Source organism: Hemiscyllium ocellatum, chromosome 26 (assembly GCF_020745735.1).
Source record: "Hemiscyllium ocellatum isolate sHemOce1 chromosome 26, sHemOce1.pat.X.cur, whole genome shotgun sequence".
In the NCBI taxonomy this organism is placed as follows: Eukaryota; Metazoa; Chordata; class Chondrichthyes; order Orectolobiformes; family Hemiscylliidae; genus Hemiscyllium; species Hemiscyllium ocellatum.
The window spans coordinates 15,565,087-15,579,123 of record NC_083426.1 but is presented as its reverse complement, the minus strand read 5'-3'; the positions used below and the strand labels follow the sequence as shown (position 1 = coordinate 15,579,123).

Sequence of the window (14,037 nt, the reverse complement as noted above, 5' to 3'; positions counted from 1 at the left end):
TCATCGAGCCTAAGACGGTGTGAATGGACCACATGCCAACACACCTCTCCTCGCCTCCCCCATCCTCCCAGGGCACGTGCGCGGGGTATCGAATAGCGGTGACGTCAGCGTCGCGCTCATTGGCCGGCGGCGGCGGGACGGCGATTGTGATGTCAGTGAGGGGCGGGGCGAGGGTGGGGAATGCTGGGTGGGAGCCGCGCGATGGAACGTCGGGGTTGCTCCGGTGACGGCTGCGCGCTGGATACACAGCCGGAGTATCAATCAAGTCGACAGGGTCCCGCGCAGGCGTGCTTGGGTTCCTCTCTCTCTCTCTCTGACTCTGGTTCTTGTCGCATACAGAGGGAGCCCCAGTGCATCCAGAGGCAGACGGAGCTCATTCGCCAGCACAGTCATATCAGCAACACACACATACACACATATAGACAGACATGGAGCTCCTGTGCATGGAAAATGCCCCTAGAATTCAGCGAGCCTTCCCGGACCCTACCCTCCTCGCTGACCATCGAGTCCTGCAAAACCTGCTGCACACTGAGGACAGATACATCCCCAGGACTTCTTATTTCAAATGTGTCCAGAAAGAAATCGAACCCTACATGAGAAAAATGGTTGCATTTTGGATGCTAGAGGTAAAAAAAAAGAAATTTTTTTTTAGAGGAAAAGAGAAAAGGCGAGCACTCTTCAAGATGCAGTATTATTCATGCCTGCCTGTCTCAAGAGCTTTTGCAAAAGTATTTGGGCTGGGAATCTGTGTCGGTGTCACCTACTTAATTTTAATCTTTTTATAATTTTTTTCAGAATAAGTTATTTATAATGTTGCCTCTGAAAAGCATATTGGAAAAAAAAAGGCGTCGCTTTTGTATGAAGTGCGTGCAAGTTTAACAAGCTTTCTTTCTCTTCCCCCCAATTGCAGAGAACTTCTTGGAATCGAATGCAAAATTGTGCTGATATTTTTAAAAATATTTTTTCTCGCAAAATTTATAAAGAGCTGATGATGGCTGATAAACAACATAGTGTCGCCATGTTGACTCGACTTCAAAAAAAACTTTTTCTTGCGTTTCTCTATTGGGCTCATCAAAAGTCGCTTTGGCTTTATTAATAAGAGAGTCAGTAACTGCAGGGTTATTAATGGGTGTTTTAAGATGTTGCATTTTTTATTCTCCGTCTCACAAGTTGTCCTTTGCACTGAGTCCGCTGGATCTTAACTCCTGGACTCTTAATGGTTGGTGCAGAGAGCGAGTTAGACCACCCAAAATTCTTGCATTGTACCTTAAATTTCCTCCGTCCAGCAAAAGAGTTTGTTGTCAGCTCCTGACCCCAATTAAACTTCAGGATTTCTTGTTTATTTACATGTAAAAATTATCGCTGGCGGAGCAACTGTCTAATTTTCCCGATTTTTTGAAACTTTACTGCGAACAAAAGGTAACTCTGCTGGCAGCCACGCGATATTTTTTATTTAATTTAATTTTAATATTTTAGAAAATCCGCAGTCGTCGGGGGCAGAAGGAGGCTGTCGCCCAGGATTGTTAAATCTTGTAAAAAGCGAATTTTGAGCAGATAGCTTGGCATGTGGGAAAGGTCGGGAAAGGGTAGTGTTTTTGACTTGTTTTTCAAATTGCTGGGGCTATCGGCTAAAGTTTGTAATGCTTGGAGAAAATGCGTGCGATTGTAACGATTTTGTCTTTTGTGATCGAATAGATACTTGGGCTGATCTCCCCTACTTTTCGCCGTTTTTTTGCCCCATTCTAGGTGTGCGAAGAGCAAAAATGCGAAGAGGAAGTCTTTCTGTTGGCTATGAATTATCTGGATAGATTTTTATCTTCGGTTCCCACTCGAAAATGTCACCTCCAGCTGCTAGGGGCAGTCTGCATGTTCTTAGCATCAAAACTGAAAGAGACGATCCCCCTGACAGCTGAGAAACTCTGCATTTACACTGACAATTCAATCACTCCAGAAGACCTCCTGGTAAATTCACCAATATTTCAACAATTTGACACGTCTTGTTTTGTGCTTTTTTTTCCCCCAAATCTATTACAGAGCCTTTCTGAGAACGACAAAGTTAAAGAAAATATTATTTTGTAATTCTGTTTCACATTTTAATTTTTAAAAAACAATACTTTATACTCAGGTGCGCAGTAAACTTTATATCCAAGGTAGAAAGCTTCCGACCTCCCATTAATTGAGCTTATGTGCTGGTAGTGTCTGTAGTTATTGATCAGAATTCAACCCAGACTGACACTTATGACTAAGCGTCTGGCGCCCTCTGGTGCAAATTTGCCACCCTACTTGTACCGAGGTGCCATCAAATAAAGTACAGTGATACTAATTTTACAATTAGTAATTCTTTCCAGTTTGTCCTTTGGTGAGATGTTGTCAATGCAAACATAGCAGCAGAGGCTGTAGTATTTGCATGGGAGTTTGGACTGTATTTTATAACTATTTTATAATGTGTAACAATTTATTGTCATAAGGATGAAAATTGTTTAAGTTATGTCCAGGGTTGTCAACTTTGAGCTGATCAAAGTTTACGTGCCGACAAATCTGCATTTGGAGGGAGTCCGTTTTAGTTTAGGTTCTTACTGGCAAATGTACAAAATGCTGTAATTCTTTTCTGGGGCATCTGAGGCTTGCAAATTTATATTTTGAAAAGAATTCATGGGGTGGCACGCTGTTAAGTCGCCAGGCTACACCGGACACCTGTGTGATTCTTCAGAGATGGTTGTGGTTGGTAGTCTGCTGCATCTGGCTGTGTACAGTGCACTACTATGGTAACTGGGTCAGCAGGACCACACAGATAAAGTTTCCTCATCTTGCATCCTGCAGTGGTGGAAGGTTGTTACCAATTTTCTTTTGGGTTCCCTTTAGAGTCTTTTTTCGTGTTGCCTTCACACCATAGCTATTCCTCTGATAGTCTACAGGTCATTCTCAGTCATCTTGCATTGGCACAGTTCATCTTAATGCTTCAATAAGTTTTTACCCCCATTGCTTCTCGCACCAGCAGTTCTAACTTAGAATTAGAAACCAGGAAGAAATGTGCACTGTTGGATGCTAAAACAGATGTCAGCTGGTGGACCTCCTAATTCCGTGAAATGTAAAATTCTGTTTCTTCGACCCTTGCAATTGCCAAATATAAATTGCCAAACTGCATGATTGCAGTTAGCTGCATGCATGCAGAACTTTAAGTGTTAATACAGAACTTGGCCAAGATACGGTGCTGGATCCTGTGTTAGAGATAAGTGCTGTTTAGTTATGTGGCCATTTACATGGCAGATTCTTTCCTTGCCTCCTATCAAAAGTCTACACATTGTCAAATTGGAATGGAGGTTGCAAACTGTGGTCCTTTTTATCTGTTTCCATTCACTGCTCCTAATATCCTGCAACCATTTTACCCGACTACCGTGTGAAAGCAAAATAAAAATGTGAAGTCATTGGCAAAAGGAACCGAGATGATATGAGTCTAAACATTTTCAGCTAGTTCTGGAGCTAAGGTATGGAATTCACTGCTGAGGGTGGTGGAAACCAAGTCATTTGTAGACTTTGAAAGTAATTAGATAATACCTAAAGGAGACATGTTAAAGGGATACAGGAAAAGAGTGAGGACGTGGAATTAACTGAATTGCTGTTCAGAAGAACCAACACTGCCTCGATGGGCTGAATGACCTCCCCCTCTGCGTTGTAATTCTAATTCTCTTAGATGCTGCGTCTCTGGAATGTAAGAATAACCAAAATATAGGTCAGGCTGTTACTGTCACTAGATGGCATGTTAAGTGACATGGAATAAGTTGAGCTTATTTGACTGCTTGCCTTTAATGTGTGGGAGAAAATCATTTAGTTTTTCCATTTCTGTTCACCATCCACTGGGAGTGGGTTTTGGTTGTGAGAGCAACCCGTTCTGTTATCCACGTTACTGCTCACTATAACAGGAGTTAACTTTGGATTGGTAAATTCACGGGACAAGCTATTCTCTTGACATTTCTCTGCTTGAGAAAGAAGCATCAGTTTCTTCATGGTGAGTGGAAATATTTGCATCACCTTGCCCATTTCCCATCCACAGAGAATGGCTGAAGCATTAGTCCACAGCACCTTGGTTGGGAATCGTGGCCTCAATTTCCATTCCCACTCATCAGTAACTTTGCTTTCCTCAGGATGCTGGTTTGAATTATTTCCAATCATAGGATCACTTTGGGAGATTTGAAGTCCACATTCTCATCTCTGGCTGCATGAATGGGAATGATCCAATTTTGTTTCCTCTTTGTATCTTTTCTTCAGTTCACTTGGGACCCAGAACAGTACTGTCTTCCTAGACACTTGCCAATAATGCTTTGCAAACAGCTGCTGAAGGGTGTGCAAGCCTTACTGCCTTACTCACAACTGATTTTTTTTTCTCTTCCTTTTTGAGGAAGTAGTTTCTTCAATGACTGAGCAAATTCTGAAGAACTGTGTGTAATAAACTGGAGGTATGATCTCTCATTTGGTTGCATTTTAGTGTTTATCTAGTCCTTTTGAATTTATATTGGGTAATTTTAAAGTGCTTGTCTCCATAATGTGTAAAAGCTATTCAAGGCACTGGTCAACGTGCAAAAAAAAAATATATAATGGGTCATCAGAAGTGAGAGACTACTCCTATGACGAGGCATTTACAGAGTTGGGCTTTTTCTGAAGAAGAGAGATGGCTGGGGAGGGTGACCTCCCAGAAGTCCCTTGAATTATTGCCTCTCATATATTCCCAATTTTAATTAATTTTAATTGGCAGCTGTGTTTTTCACCCTGTATACCCTTCTGTCTGGAATTCCCTCCCTAGTGTTGTTGTTATGACGGACAGACCTCTCTAGAGTTAGATAAGCGAAGATTGTTCGCATTTTCTGATGTCACAAGGGTTAGGGGGCAGAGATATAAGATCTTGGCCAAGGGGTGCATGCAGAATGTGAGGATGCAAGGAGGTGTAATGATGTGGAACTCACTGTTCTCAGTGGGAGTGAAAATGGAGATTATCAATGATTTCAAAAAGGGAATCGAACGATCCTAAGGGATCGAGTGGGGGAGTGGGACTGCTTTTTATTTACAGTCTGTGCAGAGCTGGCATAACCTCATTGGGCCAAAAGATCTCTGTTACCATAAGACCATAAAACACAGGAGCAGAAATTAGGCCATTTAGCCCATTGAATGGCAGAGCAGATTCAATCATGGCTGAACCTACTTTCTCCCCATAACCCTTGATCCACTGACAATTAAGAACTTATCTATCTTGGTCTTAAATATACTGACCAGGCCTCCACAGCCTTCTGTGGCAATGAATTCCATAGATTCCCCACTCTCTGGCTGAAGAAGTTTCTCCTTATCTCCGTTCAAAAGAGCCTTCCCTTTACTCTAAGACTGTGCCCTCAGGTCCTAGTCTCTCCTACCAATGGAAACATCTTCCCAACATCTACTCTGTCCAGGCCATTCAGTATTCTGTATGTTTCATTTAGATTTCCTGTCATCTTTCTAAACTGCATTGAGTATACACGCAGACTCCTCAAACGTTCCTCATGTTCCTGGGACCATTCTCATGAACCTCCTCTGAACACACTCCAGGGCCAGTATATCCTTCCTGAGACATGGGGCCCAAAACTGCGCACAGTACTCCAACTGTGGTTCGTGTCATACATGTGGCTAAGGATGTGATTGCCCAAGAGAGGTTGAGGGGGGAATACACCAGAATATTCCCTGGGCTGTGGTGATTCACCTATGAAGAGAGATTAAATAGACTGGGGTTGTTTTCCTGAGAGCAGAGACAGCTGAGGATTAACCTGATTGAGGCGTCCACCATTCTGAGGGCCATGGACAGAATAGATGAGGAGAAACTTTTCTGAGGGGCATAGATTGAAAATGTTTCCTTGGAAGAGAGGACATTATCATCAAAAGAGGGGTAACAACCCTTAAGACATTTAAGAAATACTTAGATGAGTACTGGCATTAGTTAGGCCACATTTGGAATAGTGTGTGCAGTGCTGACCAGAAGGACATGGATGTTCTGGAGAGGATTTTGTGAAGGTTTATCAGGATGTTGCCTGGTCTTGAGGGTTTTAATTATGAGGTCAAATTGGATAACATTGGATTGTTTTCCCAGGAAAGACAGAGGCTGATAGAGGTCTACAAAATTATGAAAGGCAGAGCAGGGTGGATAGTCAGACGCTTATTCTCAGGGTGGAACAATCAACTACAAGAGGGCACTGGTTCAAAATGAGAGGAGGCAAGTTTAGCGGCGAAGTGTAGGGAAAATGTTTCACACAGAGGGTGGTGGGTGCCAGGAACGCACCACTAGTGGAGATGGTGGAAGCATGCACGTTAGCAATGTTTAAGGTATATCTTGATAGACACATGAACGGGAGGTGAACAAAGGGACAGCAACCGTGGAATAAGTAGTAGGCCTAAATAAGGAGTAGGGATTGGTGCAGGTTTGGTGGGCCACAGGGCCTGTTCCTGTGCTGTCTTGTATTAAGTCTGAAGCATGTGAAAGAGTTTGATCGGGTACATATGGAGACGATATTATTGCTTGTGAGAAACCAAGATTCCTTTCCATAATTAAAAGGCCACTAGAAAGTGCAGGAAAAAAAATTCTTTACTGGGAGAGCTTTTAGAATGAGGAACTGATTGTCGTGAGTAGTTCAAGTGAAAAGCAAAAATGGGTTTAAGGGAAGTTGACGTGAAAGAAGTGAAGTTGTGCTGATTGGATTAGATGATGGGTAATGAGAGGTATGTACAGAGTATAAGCACCAGAGGGACCAAGCAAAAATGAGTGCTGCAGATGCTGGAGATATGAGTCAAGAGTGTGGTGCTGGAAAAGCACAGCAGGTCAGGCAGCATCCGAGGAGCAGGAAAATCAACATTTTGGGCAAAAGCCCTTCACCACCAGGGACGAGTCGATCCAAATGATCTTTTTTTAAGCCTTACGTTCTCTATTGGTTGATTCTAGAACAGAAATGGTTTGGATGATGAGAGAGACATCTTGTGGTTAAGCAAAGGTACTGTCTGTCATCTAGAGTTATGTCATCATTGGGTCCTATCTCTTCCTTTTAGATCTGAGGAAATAATTTGTATTTACATAAAGGGTTATGAGTGTGTAATGTGGAGTTGAATAATTTTAAATTAACTCTGATTGGAATGGGTTTTATGGGTTAATCCTGATCTAAATTTAAAGTTAATGAACACCGGAATATCTGCTCAAAATTTTATTGTAAAGAATCAAATTCTTGTGACAAATTTATTAAAACATTCTCATGATAGTGTCACTTGTGATCAAGGTGCATTCCAGAGACTTGAGTTCATCATTGTCCTGAGGAATTATTTTGGGTCAGACCAAGGCTATTTAGGTGTCTATAATGGCCCCCATGGACATAATCTTGGTGTTTTTATCAGCAAATGTCCCTCAGCTCTAAAGCCATGGTAACGCAGAAGGAGACCATTCACCTATTAAATCCATGCCATATCTCTGTTTTGCAACCTGGTCAATACTGTTCCTCCTCTTTCTCTCTCACCTGTACATGTGTTTATCTCAACCACTTACCCAATCCCCTTTTGAAAATGTTGATCGTTTCTGTGTCTACCAATCTTGTAGACATGGAGCCCCAGGTAATTCCAATATTGTAAAATAGATAATCTGTTCATTTAACTCACTGTTGTATGGAAATTAGCTATACTTCAAAAGCTCTTGATTTAGTTTCAAAGCATTTGGTATGTCCTGAGTTTTAAAGCAGCCTATAAATCTGTTTATTTTTCGATCTAATTTATTAATAGTTTACTTTCAACAGAGGGCTTTGTTTGTAGAAGTGAGCATGAATGGAAATTGAATTAGTTTCTCCTGCTTTTAGCTTAGACTTATCGTCCAATATGGTTTTCCAGATTCACCCAACACAAGTACCGTCTATTCAAACTTTTATTGGTGTACCTTTTTTGAAAATTGTCTTGGTCAGTACTCTGTTACTTAGGACAGTAATAACTGGTGGGTCAGTGTATATGATGGCCCCATAATGTGTGAAGCACTTGCAACCGAATCACCTTTTTGTTTGTTAGGTTTCTTCACTTTCAGTTCTATGTCCATGTTTATGATGAAAAAATACTCATGTTAATCTGTCACCTTGCAAGTTGCTCACTTGAGTTCACAAATTCTCTCAGACTTTGCAAAAATGCTTCATCTGCCATTACTCAGTAACTGAAATTTCTAATGCCCAAATAAAGATGATTTTTTTTTTAACAACGCACATTTTGGAACAAAATGATTAAACTCATCAATTGAATTGTCTTGTGTCTTTTATTTTGTTTTTGTCTATCCCACTAGCCAGGGCTTGAATTAATAGTTTTGTCCAGAGTGTGTTGCCAAAGGATGTTCAATTATGCCTTGATCTCGAATGCTCCAGTGTTCAGTTAATTGAATATTTTTTTTTATTTGTAATGTTCCCTGTTCAAACTCTTTTGAGAGATTAGAGGACAAATTTCAAAACCATCATTGATGTGAAAATTGTTTTTTCTAATGAGAGCTGTTTATGAGAGAGGAGACACACACAATTTTTGATGTTACTTAATTTACCGATGGTGGGAGAAGGTGAGAACAGTCAACCAGTTGAAATTTAAGCCAGCTAATTCAGCCATCTGCAATTTGTTGGTAAATAGAAAAGTTTAATGCTATTAGTGTGTATAAACTGTGAAATGTAGAAACAGGAAGAAGCCATTTCATCGCTCAACATTTTCGCCATTCATTGAGACCTTGGCAGATGATTGATTCAGATCTCTAGCACCTACATGTGGGTTTGGGGAGTGAAACTGAGGTATGAGCAAAGACAATTCTTGCCTTTTCCAATTTAGTTCCTCTTCTTTTAAAAAGAAAAGTCTTTCAAGTATCTTTGAAAGCAAGTAGATTGGGAGGCAAATAAGTTGTTTGGGGCATCTGATCTTTCTTTCACTCTCACTAGGAGAACAAGACTTCATATTAAGGTAAATGGGTGAGGTAGATAGTTCAGGTGGGAAGAAACAGGTGGGAAGATGTTGGGAAAGGTGTACAGATGAGTTAAAGGTCACAACCTAAGGAAGGGGGACAAGTAAGAGAAAGTGTGTAGGTTGTAAAAGATGTGCAGAGAAAGGCAGAACAGAAAAAGCAAGTCCCAATCATCAAGGTGGGCTTCAAAATATAATGTTGAATAAGGTCAGTAGCAGCCTAAGTGAAGTAGGATTGGGAGCTGCTTGAGGATCCCATGTCCGTGCAGCCTTCAGACCAATGACAGCCTTTTAGTTGTTGGCTTCCTGTAATATTGCACCTTGCAATGTCACCCATCTGAATGAAGGAAAAATAAAATATGTGGAAGGAGGGCTCTTTTTAAAAAAAAAAGGGAACTGAGAAACAGCAGTTCAAAGACAAATAAGAATTGCACATTCTCCATGGGAAATAAACTAGTATATTAAAATGCTGCACGTTTTGTCTAATTTCAGGATTTAATTTTTTTTTATAGATCAACGTTTACAGTAGAAACTGGCTATGTAAGCATTTAGTCTCTCATTTTGAAATCTTTTTAAAATTTAAGTTATAGTAAGCAACTTAAACGCATCAGCAAATTTAGTGGAAAAATTTGAATTATCAGCTATTTCACTAAAGAAATGTTGAATTAAAAGTGGCAGTATTGCTATGTAAACTCTAAACCACTTCCAGTGTAATGGTTTGCTTTTTGCTTGGGATTTGCCCAGCCTGCCTCATCAAACAGCAAACTGTTGAGCCTCTTCAGGTTAGACTGAACTTTTTAACTGTACCTATCTCTTTAGTAGCCTGTAAATTGTGTCAATTTCGTTTCCCAAGCTGCCAGCATCTCAGCGGCATACCTTGTCTCTCCTCCAGATCCCAAAATCTGTAATGGGGTTGTGGGGCGGGGGAAAGATGTCAGTTAGTATCATTGATGTAACAGAAAGATTTTGTGGTATTCAGCAATTTTAAGAACACTGAGCCAATGAAGCAGCTGTTATAAGGAATGACCAAAAGCTTCTGTGTTTGGGTAGGTCTTTCCATGGAGGTGAAGGATTCACATGAAGTGGGACTAAGGCAATTGGTGAATCACAAACATGTGAGGGGATGTACAGGTCTTGGGTCCAGAAGAGGTCACAGGGTCTCTTATGTGGTGTTAGTGTCCCTACCTGTGAGCAAGGATGCCCAGGTTCAAGTCCCACCTGATCCAGAGGTGTGTCATAACATATCACTTGATTGGAAAATATCCAGAAGGGTTTAGAGAAGGTGGAGTTACATAGTAGAGGGTTTTAAGTTTGAGACGACACAATATTGAGCATCTTGGGAAGAGTGTGAGGGCAAATGATGACTTGGTGTGTGATAGGGACCAGCTAGCAGAGCTTTAGATGAGCTGCTGTTTACTGTTGCTTTAGCAGGATGGGAATCTAAGCCAGGCGGAGTAATCCTGGTTTGGTTTAACAGAAGCACCTATCGGTTTTATTGTGTAAGCTCTTGGAGGTAGGTGATGATTTGAGGCCAAAGTCAATAATTGTTTGTAAAGCGTGGGCTAGAGTTATGCAAATTGAAGCTCGCCTCAGGACGAACAAGACATTGATATTTCAAACATTCCTGTTCAATCTCTAATAGTCAGCAGTGAGAAAAAAACCAAATTCCATTCAGCACGCTTCATGATGTCTTAGTGCTTAATAGCCAAGAATGTGCTTTTGAAGTGTTGTCGCTTTTGTAAGAAAAGCAGCAGCCAATTTATAAGTACCAAGTCCCAGAAACAGCTTAAAAAAAAGTAGTAACTGTACAGTCTGTTATGGTGTTAGTTAGAAGAATAGTCATTGAGAGTGTATGTATTGTGGCAAGAGCTAAAGAAGCTGGCTTCAATCTTCAAAGTTAGCTGTAGAAGGTTATGCCCCACCCATTACTGCTTGTCTAAAATCCGGTCTTGAAGTGCAGTGTGTGTGGAGAGTTCAAGTTGTAGGGCAGAAACTTTAGCATGTGGAAGCTGAGAGATCACAGAAGGAAAAAAAGACATAGACAGCACTATTAACAGTATGGGTGAGATGCACAAAAAACTGACAGATGGTACTCATAGATCATAGGAGGGACAGATGGATACAGCAGATCATAAACAGTTGTGCAAGAAGGCGCATATTGAAGGGAGGTGATCATATAGATTTGAGAATGAGGGGAAATAGATACCCAAGCGCTAGGAAATGTCAGCACTGTGCAAATAATACACAACTTGTATTTTTAATGTATATCAAACTGCAGACTAATTTGTGAATTTTTAGGATGAATGGAACTTAAAGCCTTGAATGTTTTGCAAAAGTGTCATTATTTACTAAATTTGTTCACAGGCTAATTAAGCTAATAGTCCAGTTTGGAAGTTTCACAAAGCAGGAGTATGATGAGACTCAATTAGAGGGGATGAAAAAAACCTCTGGAATATCTTTAGGAAAAAGTGCAGCTTCTGTCATTTAAATAGGATGGAGGACTCATGATATGGTCTCACCTTCAATGGGTGTTAGTAATAACTTATTGCTTGTCAAGAATAGAACATGCAAATAATGTGTAAACTGTATCTTAAAGCAAGGTTTAGTTAACTTAGTGAGTGTCATCATGTGCTGGCAAAATGTTTTTAGCATCCAGCCTGCAGGAGCTTTGCGATACATGCTGAGTTCCACAGCACTTTTTCCAAGATAAGGTTCTATATCAGAACATGTCCTTCCTCCTTAGTTTTGTTTCCTGACTGAATTCTCACTTTTTAAAAATATAAATAGACATAACAGTTAGTGTTGAGCATTGTAAACAATTCGCAAGCAATTTGAAATCTGTTTTCTGGTAAATGTAGAAATACCAGATCCTTGCTTTGTGTGCATTTAGGGCCTGAGAAAACCACCGCGCTCTGTACAGACTAATAGTGGGAGGATAATGCTGGTTTTTCAGTTCCTTGAACCATAGCTTGTTTTCTATGTTCTAAAGTTGCATTTGTTCTTGAGACACTTGGTGGGGATGATCTGACAGAAGCCTGACTTGTCCATCCGCCCAGTTAAGTGAAAGTATACCATGAAGAATGCATTCTGACTGCAAAGTATTTAGAGATGTGAGTGCTGGTTCAGTAAATGATTTATTGCTAGTCAGCTGGTCCGTTCATATACTCTTGAAGTTCTGGTGTTCTTTCAACTTTAATGATCCTTGTTTCTCATTCAGCCCACTGAGTACACTCCAATGAAGTATCTTGGGTTGTCTTTCTATGTGAAGAGAGCAGTACAAATACAAACTGTTTGGGTCCAGTTGCTACCAAGGTTTGACTAATTTTACTTTCTGGAGTCTGAATAGTTTGGATATCAGTAATATAAACCTAATGTAGCTATTGTTAATTTCCCTTTGCTATAGAGTAGAATTTGTATGAAGCATTCACTCTTTTGCGAATGATACACAAATGATCACTAGCATCTTAATCATTTTACAATTCTCTTGGCTGATTGGAGTGAACCTTGATATACTGTTTGTTTCAACTCCTTCACCATTTGATTTCAAGAAGAAACCAACCCATTTGGCTTTTTTTGTGTCACTGTTGCTGCTCTTTTGTGCCTCTGGTTCCCATAACAACAAATTTATAATTTGTTGACTTCAGTGGCGATTCTTGATAATCAACGGCAGACCTGCATCCTATTGACCTTTAGTGTAGAAAATAATTGCAGATTTGCAGCAAATATATTCTAATTCTGTGGGTTTTAAACAGCGATAGCTTTTGTTTTGTTGCATGATTGATATGGGTGCCATTTCTAATTCTTGGCTATCGGCATCTGTATCAACCAGAACACAGCAAGTCATGAAATACAGGTGAATTATTTTCTCCATTGCCTTCTTTCCTCACAGTCATACAGCTTTTACATCCCAGTCATGAAATGTTATGTCTGCAGATGCCAGCAGTCCTTGTGGATAATGGTCTTGTATCCACAGATTGATGAGAAATGTCAGCACTGTTCTCGTCACATGTGTGCCTTAATTAAAATCCTTGCCTATTAATTGTTAGTACAGGTGCTCGATTCCTGTGTGGTCTGACTCAATCCAGCAATGTGGCTCTACACGAGTCACTGCTGTGACTCAAGTGGCCCCCATGAGACATCAAATAGTGCTGATAGTAAAGGCAAGGTCATAGTACAAGCCAAGGCTTCTTCCTGACTCTCAGTGACATACAAAACAGTAATCTTATCTGGGTATGCAAATGGTGAAAATAGACTGTGCTTGTGGTGTAGGGTATCCTATATGGACACTAACATTGGATTATCACTTTAAGTTCACTGACAGGCATCCAGTATGGCAGCTCATTCTGATGGAATGGCAACTCTGTAAATGAATCCTTGGGTGCACCGAGGGACATTTATGATTCACGTGCATAAGGTGTAGCTGCAGTTTCATATGTATTGGTCAGTTCTAAGCAGTTTTCCTTATTTTCTGTAAGTGAAACTGTTGTACCAGGTGGATCATCACCTTCTCAAGGGCAGCTACAGAGGGGCAACAAATTGTCTGTCATTGCCAGCAAGGCCCCATCAATTAATTTAAAGCAAACTGCCAATATCAGGGAATTAAAGGCAGTACAAGTTGCAGAATAACAAACAACTTGTACATGCAGTTCCGAAACAGAACAGATTTGAAGAAGTTGACTGATTTGTGATAGGTAAGGATCAAAGCAAGAATTACAGGGTTGAAGCATCAGAACATATTTAAAATTTGCACACAGTATTGTGTGTAGATGAACCCAATAAAGGGAAATCTCAAGCCTTTTCTCTCTTCTTCCAATGTACCTTGGAATGGATCATCCCTCAGATTCTTCTATGGATGTTGCAACATCAGAGAGGTCTTCTCTCAACAGTTGATCTGCTCAGGTCCAGTGAACTCCATTTGGTTTTTGTAACTTCACCCTGTTGAGGTTAGAGTATACATCTCTTCATTCACACACTGAAGACAATGCTATGTCATTTGTTGATAAGCCCTACTTCATTCCTTTCATCGCGTGAATTGGGCAGTGTTTAAATCCCCATTTTTCAGTGCGCCTA

At 40.5% G+C, this 14,037-nt stretch overlaps 1 protein-coding gene across 1 annotated transcript in view; it reads left to right on the top strand.

Moving 5' to 3' along the window:
• Positions 1 to 209: 209 nt before the first annotated feature.
• Positions 210 to 14,037, top strand: part of ccnd3 (cyclin D3) — a 38,796-nt gene continuing 24,968 nt past the window's right edge. The window contains exons 1-2 of the mRNA XM_060845396.1: positions 210 to 626; positions 1,747 to 1,962. Coding sequence (XP_060701379.1) covers positions 429 to 626; positions 1,747 to 1,962 — 414 coding nt within the window. The 5' untranslated portion in view covers positions 210 to 428. The remainder of the gene's footprint in view (positions 627 to 1,746; positions 1,963 to 14,037) is intronic.